General features: G+C 34.1%; 2 protein-coding genes across 4 annotated transcripts; one reads left to right on the forward strand and one right to left on the reverse strand.

The window, feature by feature from the left end:
- Positions 1 to 1,491: 1,491 nt before the first annotated feature.
- LOC121252761 lies at positions 1,492 to 2,761 on the forward strand. Of its 2 annotated transcripts, XR_005938274.1 has the most exons (4): positions 1,492 to 1,647; positions 1,796 to 1,858; positions 2,017 to 2,072; positions 2,501 to 2,761. XR_005938274.1 is itself a non-coding variant. In XM_041152555.1 (3 exons), the coding sequence occupies exons 1-3, from the start codon at positions 1,546 to 1,548 to the stop codon at positions 2,642 to 2,644; spliced, it is 309 nt and encodes a 102-aa protein (XP_041008489.1). In that variant the 5' UTR covers positions 1,492 to 1,545; the 3' UTR covers positions 2,645 to 2,761. The 2 variants fall into 2 exon arrangements, 1 of the variants encoding a protein (XP_041008489.1); XM_041152555.1 differs by lacking the exon at positions 2,017 to 2,072.
- A 1,174-nt stretch (positions 2,762 to 3,935) lies between these two features.
- Positions 3,936 to 8,774, reverse strand: LOC121253200 (NAC domain-containing protein 82-like). 2 transcript variants are annotated; one of them, XM_041153149.1, is made up of 5 exons: positions 8,601 to 8,774; positions 7,479 to 7,671; positions 7,096 to 7,373; positions 5,258 to 5,569; positions 3,936 to 4,381 (listed from the first exon to the last, which is right to left on the reverse strand). In XM_041153149.1, the coding sequence occupies exons 2-5, from the start codon at positions 7,636 to 7,638 to the stop codon at positions 4,196 to 4,198; spliced, it is 936 nt and encodes a 311-aa protein (XP_041009083.1). In that variant the 5' UTR covers positions 7,639 to 7,671; positions 8,601 to 8,774; the 3' UTR covers positions 3,936 to 4,195. The 2 variants fall into 2 exon arrangements, with proteins under 2 accessions (XP_041009083.1, XP_041009082.1); XM_041153148.1 differs by having other exon boundaries at positions 7,479 to 7,876; positions 8,601 to 8,773.
- Positions 8,775 to 9,311: the final 537 nt, after the last annotated feature.

Here is a 9,311-nt window from a genome sequence, read left to right on the forward strand (position 1 = left end):
CCATTTCCACCATCCCAATCAAATTTCAACCATTCCAACTTTGTAATCTCTTGAGTTTTCATGGTATTTTTGTAAATTTTTAATCTAGGTGGTATTTAATTAATTCTAAAATGTATTTATCTAATTTAAATATCATTATTTTTAATCATTTATTTACTGTTGTAATTTTTTTTTTTTTTTTGCGTCTCAACTCAAGTTTATAATTTTTTTAATATTATATTTTGACACTAATATCTCTATTTTTTAATATTTTTTAACGTATATTCATTTGATGATTGCCAATTCTTCCATACATATACCTACGTATCATAATCCACACTTACATATATATACGTATTTATTCGATTAGTTATCAATTTATATATACTTATATATATTATTAGTTAATCTCAAAATGGTATGTAAAAACGCATTGAAATATTTTATTCTAATATCACGTGAACTGAATTAGAAAGATGAAAAATTTTACATATCACTTCTTACACAACACATCAATTTGTTATTTGTCATTTTTGTAGTAAGAGTGCACAGCAAAATACCTCATGCATAACTTTTCGAGTTGTTCCACAAATTTATCTAACTTGATCAAATAATCTAGTTGATGAGGGCTATAAATAGCTCTCGCCGTGCACCACTCACGTCTTTAATCCTCGTAATAATGTGGCGATTGCCACTTTTAGGGTGTGTATGAATGTTGAAGTGAGTTGAGTTGTGATGATAAAATATTATTAGAATATTATTTTTTAATATTATTATTATTATGAAATTTGAAAAAGTTGAATTGTTTATTATATTTTGTATTGAGATTTGAAAAAGTTATAATGATGAGTTGAGATGAGTTGAGGTGAATTTGGTAACCAAACGAAGCCTTAATCTGAAGCATGTAACCGGCAATGCATTACGTGGGGGTCTGTCCATGTGGGAGCCCTCCATTTTATATTTATTTATTTTTATTTAAATATATACACATGTGTAAATATATATATAAAAATAAAAAAAAATAAATTACATATTGTGAAGATGAGTATAATAAAAAGATAGATAAAACAGTTATAATCCATAGGATGAGCACGTGGGGGTAACCGGCAAGAATTTCGGGACAACTCCTGCCTCACGTCTTTGACTTAAACCAGCAATCGATCGCAATCAATCAAACTCCATCGAACCCGAAACCGACACCGACAACCAGCGATCCTACACGCACACACACGTATAACCCCACATGCACCAACATCCTCTCCTCGTGGCACCCTTTCATTGGCTGAGACGCCTGATTTCATCCCTACCAAAAACGCGCACACACAATTTCTGACCGCGAAGAGTTCTTAATCCTCACCCGCCACGTTTCAGATCGTGCCACCCCTGCAAGCCACGTATAAAAATCCTGAAAGGTTCGAGGTCGCCACGTGACATGTCGTGGTGCAGTACGTCACAGCAGCTCTGTTATAATCATGCAGATCTATTCCTATATAAAGGGGTGGCTCTCAACCTTTTGAACGATGATCGCTTCGATCTGTGATATATTAAAGATAAAAGGAAACAAAAATGGAAGGGGTAGGAGGAGCATCTTCGGTGAGGATTGATAGGAAATCTTCCATAGATTCCGAGCCCAGAACTTTGAGCATCGATCAAATCCACTATGCCAGGGTAACAACATATATATATATATATATATATTGCTTCTCTTTTTCATATTTATATATATACGATTTTACAGTGTTTTTAGAGAGAGAGAGAGAGAGAGAGAGAGAGATTATGGCATAGGTTTGTGATAGTTTTTATTTTTTGTTTGTAGGAGACAGCGCTGTATGTGATGAAAACTATGTCCATTGAAGATGCAATGATTATTTTCACGCAGGTAAAGCAAAGCCTAGCTAGCATTGGAAAGAGATCAGAACTCTTGAGAGAGATCAAAATTTCATAAATTTTACAGAGTTTTTATATGAATCATGGTGATCATGATCACTAATTATATATTTTTGGTTTATTGATTTCAATGATATCTGCCATATGTAGCAAGAGGCCCAAATCCTTTACCATGCATGCATGCATGCGGCTTAAAGTTTGATCAGGTGGATAACTCTCAGGCATGATGATCCTTTGGTAGTTTAATGCACATATATATATATATATATATATATATATATATATATATGCAAGAAACAATTAATTAAGAATCTGCTTGACGTATGTGGATATAATATAATTTTCTTGCTAGCACTTGGATTATTTACGTACGTACAAAACAGACATACTACTTTTCTTTTCTCTTGTCATTGCATAGAGATTTTTGGTCGGTGAAACAATTGTCGTGTTGCAATCCAAAGATATTGCTTGTAATTTTACTATGGTACTTGTCCAGAATCTCTGGCCTGTCTTAGATCTTTGTATCATGTTTTTCTTCGATAATTATTACTATATATATATATATATGTGTGTGTGTGTGTGTGTGTTTCTGCAACTGATTGATCTAATTTACCAAATTCCAAATGGTTTGCAGGGACTAGAACCAGTTGTTAGTGCTGGAAGGACGTGTAATAAAAATAATGCAATATTGACAGATACAGGTGAAGAGCTGGAGCATGCAGCTGGAGATCAGCATCTACCGGCTGGACCCAGGGATATTGCATCTGCACCTTTCTAGTTTGTTTTTTTTGTCACATACTATGCCAATTTTTCCTTCTTCTTCTTCTTCTTCTTTTCTTTTGTCATGTAAAGAACATGATGCTCGGTTCGTGTACAGGATGGAATTTTGCCTTTCCATGATCATTCTATTTGATTGTTTCTCGTGATGATCATATTTTCAAGATTTTTTCAAGTACTTGGAAAAAAAAAACTCCATGATTATTAATTGTGACGTACCATATTGTTCAAATAACACGAGTAATACTATATATCACACCACCATCATACTTTCATCCTACCATGTTAGATATGACATATTTATACTATTCGATGATTCTATCTAATAAAAAATTATTTAATAGTGATAAATGTAGCACATCTTATATAGTTGGATGAAAGTGAGATAGTGATGTGATGTATAGAATTTTCTTATATATAATGCATGTTGCTATTAATAAAAGATTAATATTATTGAGTGTTTAAGAATTGATTAGTGAACCTCTCAATAATTAAATATAATATATATATTTTAATTTTTTGATATGACAATGCATGTCCAAAACCATTTTCTTTAAAATTTTGTCAATTACACGTATCATATTTTAATATTTGAAGTGATTTTTTATTATATAAAGTCATCAAAATATATTATGACTGGAGATTCAAAGATCTACAATGAAGAGTTGCTCTAGATAATTATCAGATCATTCACATCGGGCTAGTCAATGTTTAGTTAATCAGCGTAGCTAGTACGTACCAAAGCTTAGATTTTCTTTGTTTCGAGTCTTTGACCGTCCAAATGTGGGAAAATTAATGGTATTCTTTGGCTGCTGGGCTAACCAAAATCTAATTTGGCTCAAATAATATGAATTCCCCTGACCAAATGACCAAAGAACAAAAGGAGTAAGAAGATACAGAAAACACACTGCATACAGAGAACTGAGGAGAAGCTTTTTTCTTGGGTTTTTCCCGTTTGGATAGTGAAAATGTTTTATCTCATATCATCATTACAACTTTCTCAAGTTTCCACACAAAATATAATAAACAATTCAACTTTTTCAAATCTCAAAACAATAATAATATTAAAAATTAACATTCTAACAATATTTTATTAACTTTTAACTTTTATTTAAAATCATCACATCTCATCTCATTATCCAAACTGCACCGTGTCACTTACTAAATAGACATCCTTGTACAAAAGCCAATCAAATAGCCACCTATGAAACAGAGCACCTGGGCTGAGTATGGCAACAAAGATGTTCTCACAAAAAATTTTTTCAAACATTGCCCTCATGGACTCGGAGCAGTTATTAGAAACACTGAAGAAAATTCTATTAGCAATAGAATCACCAAGTACATACAAGCTCGCAGGGCATCAATGGGATGATAAAATCGATCCGATATCAATGCCACCAAAATTCGGGAGTTTCAACAGAAATGATTCCACCGTATAAGAGGATCAATCACAAATAATAAACACACTATCTTACAAGTAATTTTGTGATATAATTTCATGGGTGAAATATAGAAGAAAAAATGTAAAGTGGCTGATCCTTTTTTCGACCCCTCAGCTATCCAGTGGTGAGTCTAGATCATTCATGTAAATACGATCCTCCTGATGAAAACTGGCTTCCTGAACATTGCATCCATCTAAACTCGGTCCAGCAGTCTCGTCCCAGTCCCAATTGATGATGTTCATCAAGTCATGGAAAAAACGATCATGGTCATGATCAATTTCATCATGACTGAGATTCTGTCAAATCCATAAGCAAATTGTACATGAGTAGGATAGAACTTCAAGGACAACATGCAAGCAGAAGATAACAGTACATGAAGAAAAACATTAGGAGTTTTTGTCTATACCATTAGCATGGAAAAAGTAGAGGTTCACAAACAATTAAGATCACGCCATCCAATCAAAAACATCAACAACGATATAATATACTCTCACTTTCAGTAGTAGATTATTCATTTTCCAAAACCAACAAATTCTATTTGAATTTAAATTTGTATACTTCATGAAAATTTGTATACAGGAATGTGGTATGCATGTCTAGAATAAGAATTTGTCCACACTCTTCCCACTATTAATAACAGTGTTATGAAAATCAAGTGAGTTATAAACTGGTCTCAAATCATATGATATATATTATATATTTTGATAAGTAGTCTTAAAAGTTCACGAAACTTAGTAAAACTTAGAAGGCAACTAAGGTTGTTGTTTCCAATATCATATAATTTTAAAATTACAACGAATCTCTGGTAAGATCATTGATTAACAGCTTGTTTACAGGTTTGCACAACTTTATCATTATTTTCAAAATTGCCTTAGAAAATGGGCTGAGAAAGGAATGGAAAAGAATGAAATATGGATTGCCAATATTAGAAATACTATATGTTGCACAATTGGGATCCAGCTATCTGTATTGTGGTTCAGTGGTGAGTTAATATGATAGAAATGAATGATACTCGGCAATTATCACATTAAAAAACATGAATGTTTTAGATCAGACAAGTGAACAATGTCCAAATCTTTTGGTAAGTGTGTAATGAACGGTGAACATTAGAAAATATGTCATGCTTAAAATTCCGGCCACAAATAGATTAAGGAGATATTGCTGTCACCCACCTTATTTTGTTCATCTCCACACGAAATCACTGAAATCCCCTCACACTGTGATGGCACAGTCTCAGATAGACATGACTCAGACATCGCGCCAACCAATGATGTGGTGCCAATACCAGCTGAACTGATATTGTTATTAGGCAGCATAAAATTTGGGGTAGACGTGCCAGCCAAGTTAACATCTTCTGCACAGTCAGCCTCCTCAACATCACTCCAATCACTCCAATCTTCTTCTTTAAATGGTGCTCCATACTGGGCACCAATTCTAGGCCCTCGGCCCTCCTTCTGAAAAATCTTACAAAGCACATATGTGTTCTGCGAGACAAATGTCACAAGAATCAATTCAAAAAACGGCCACCATAGCACCATCGATTGGTCTTACATATGAAGGAACAAAAATGGAAATATGGTATAACTTATACATATCACTCCTCTATGATCCATTTTTTGAAAGGGATAAAATTATTTCTCTGCCATTTTTTCTCGCTCTCCTTCAGAAGGAAAGGCATTAGTAAGAAATTACTAATTGTCTCTTGAGGACAATACATTTCAAAATTACCCTTACAAAGATTTCCAGATTTTGAAGTATGCATATTTGTAGAGCAATTTCGGAAACTCGCATAAAGATATACATGTGTTTAGGAACAGGAAAAAAAAATGAAGCATCTACAAAATGGAAAGACTGACAAATAATACAGCCCGGAGGGAGTAAATGCATTTACAAAACTATCCTTGTTTCAACATGGCATAAAACTCAATAAACAAGAACCCTTTTACATGGAGATTATGGAAACACGCATATATTAAACTACTAAAGAGGATGGAAACTTCATAAATAAAGAAGCCAACAAATACACACACATTAATATTTCTTTTTCTTTTTTCAAAATTAAAATTGAGTGATTTTTTCAGATTGTTGTATTCAGTGGAGATAAGAAGATAGGGCAGGGACCAACTATGCTGGAGACAAACAGCCTCTAAAAAGTTTAAAGTTTGGTCATACTATAAGGTGATACTAAATCAGCACCATATTTGCTTTTCCTTGGAAGAGGATTTGGAAGGCTCATGTTCCGATAAGGGTGGCTTTTTTGTATGGACAGCAGCAACAGGGAATATTCAGACTATAAATAACTTGAGGAAGCACAGAATGATTGTTTTGGATTAGTGTTTTATGTGCAGGAAAGAAGTGGAATCAGTGAACCATCTACTCCTTCATTGTGAAATGGCTAAAGTGCTGTGGGATGGAGTGTTTGGAAGGGTTGGACTGAGCTGGGTTATGCCAAAAGCAGTGGTCGATTTTCTAGCAAGCTGGACCAACTTTCAAATGCATACTTGTTCCCAAGTGGCAGCCGCATGGAAAATGATGCCTTTGTGTATTATGTGGTGTATTTGGTTGGAAAGAAACGAGAGGTGCTTTAACGATAGGGAACACAATATAGATGAATTTTGGAAGTTTTTTATAAGCACTTTGCTTAGCTGGTTCTCTGCTATTGTGCTCAAGGGAGGGGCTGTAAATGAGTTCTTGTCTTCGTTTTTCTATTATTAGAATGTAACTAGGTGTTTCTTTTGTATACTTCCTGTGTACTTGGGCTTCGCCTATTACATTGTGTTTAATAAAAAATTTTGAGTGCTCCTTCGAACCATTTTTGACAGAAAATAACCAAAGCCTGGAAATAGATGTGGCATTCCAAATAGGAATGAACTAGTTGAAAATTAGCTCATTCAAAAAACACACAAGATAACAAAGCCTTTTTTCCTAATCCAAGCAACAACAACAACATTGCTTTTGATCATACAAGCAAGAGTTATCAAACCAAGAATGATAAATATCCAAGCATTACCTGAACATCTTTTTCCTTAGCCAGATTCTTACAGTCAAGACTGTACTCACGCATAACCCAATCTGTTCGTTCCCTTTGTTCTTCACTTTGTCTGTGAAAAATCATTGTTCTTCTTGAGCCCACCAACACTTCATTGTGATGAACAGGTTTACACTTTCCGGTGCTTTTCCAGAACCCAAATTCAGTTGAGCGATTCAATTTACGCCCATTTGCATATTTTTTCTCAACTGGGCAAAAGAAGTACCATTTCAGATCACCACTGCTCGAAATGGATTTTTCTGATGAAGGGAAACGCACACTTCAGTAAGAAACAAAGAGAGAAAGCATAATACACTAATCAACCATGACAACAAAAACATGTACATAAGATTGTTCCCATGTACCTTTAAGATCCCATGGGGCATACTTGTAGATGTTAACCTCTGCAATTTCTCGAGGACGGAACCTTCTCCTCCTAACTTTCCTCTTTAGATAAAAAGCAACCAGCTCAACATCAGTAGGATGAAATCGATACCCTGGCTGCCGGCGCGGCGGTCTCCCCATCAATTAATTCGACACAAAGTCCCAAAGTGCCGTCTTTCACAGAAACAATTTCTTAACTTTCTTAGAATGCAATGAGAATGGAGCTATCCACAAAAAGAAAACTGAAAATTGTCACGTCCAATCCCTAAACAAGATCTTCCGCGAACCCAATAGCCTCCCCGAATTCTTGGAACAAAACCAAAAAATTGACAAATGTTTTTGGTTGAGATCAAAAGACATTTGGCGCGCAGTGATTACCCTGCTATCAACATTATTAAGCACGCAATCCGAAAAAGCCCAAAACAGATACCACAGACTAAATTAGAAGATAAATAAACCAACGAATCAAATTTTGAAACCTTTCTTTACAAGCAGATGACATCCCTTACAAAATTAACATCGAAGGGAGATGAAACTATAGTAAATTACCACAGAAGCCCGAAACAACGCCCAAAAAACCCCATAGTAATAATCGAAAATTGAGTAAAAATATGAAAGAACACGTTTTCACTAAATCGAAGCAAACCCAAACAATATTAACACTCGAGAGGCATATAAATCAAATAATAAATCGGCCTATCAAAAAAATAAATCAAATAATAAACCAGACCACCTACAATAACATCTCCAAACCAACGAACAGAAAGAAAAGCAAACCCAGATAAAAGTAATCAAAATTACATCACTTTTCGTCTCAGAAGACATAAACCGAACGCTCCTAAAAATGAAAAAAAAAAAGGAAAAAGAAATACTCAAGAAAGCTATAGTATACGAAGATGAAAATGAACAAGCCGCGAAACACAAATAGAAGAAGAGCCCAAGAATCGCTAGAAAAACGAAAAAAGTCACAGGGAAACCCAAGAAACCTAGAGACAGCAATGAACATCAAAACAAAACCCCTAAAACTCAAACGAAATCAAACGTACATCACATCATAAACATTCAGAGAGTTGGAGAGACGAGTAAAAACTCAGAGACCGTACCTGTAATAAAAGGAAACCCAGAGAGAGAGAGAGAGAGAGATCAAACAACAGTGTAGATGACAAACGTTAGTTTTTTTGGGGGATGGGGGGATGGAAGTTGATATCACAGTTGAGAGAGGCGCTGCTCGAATGTTTTTTATCGGTTGGCAAACTTGGCTGCCAATCTACTGATTTTTTTTTTTTTTAAATTTTTGCGAATTACTAATCCAGAGTTTTGATTGGTCGCATAGTTCATTGAATGCGTGCTCCTTTTTGTATTTATGACGTCATATATAATTCGAAGGATGACGAATGCGAATGCCACTGTTAAATCTTTCTCGCATCATTATCACAATACTCCCGTTTAGAATCTAGATAGTAAAATGAGGTGATTTTAGATAAAAATTAAAAGTTGAATAAAATATTATTTTTTAATATTATTATTATTTGTTAAATTTTAAAAAAATTAAATTATTTATTATATTTTATATAATTTAAAAAAATTATAATGATGAAATAAGATGAAATTATTTCTATATCTAAATGAGACCTACGTTTTCAGAAATGGTTGTTCCCTTTGTTCTTCTCATTGTCACTAAATTTTTCCTTTTGGTTGATTGATCAAATGGGTATGAATTCGAGTCCATTGAACTTATTCATGAAATAAATTATGATAATATTATTTTAAAAAATAGAAAATAATATAATGCCACCACGTGTCAGAAGAAGATC

This window comes from Juglans microcarpa x Juglans regia, chromosome 2S, assembly GCF_004785595.1.
Source record: "Juglans microcarpa x Juglans regia isolate MS1-56 chromosome 2S, Jm3101_v1.0, whole genome shotgun sequence".
NCBI lineage: Eukaryota > Viridiplantae > Streptophyta > Magnoliopsida > Fagales > Juglandaceae > Juglans > Juglans microcarpa x Juglans regia.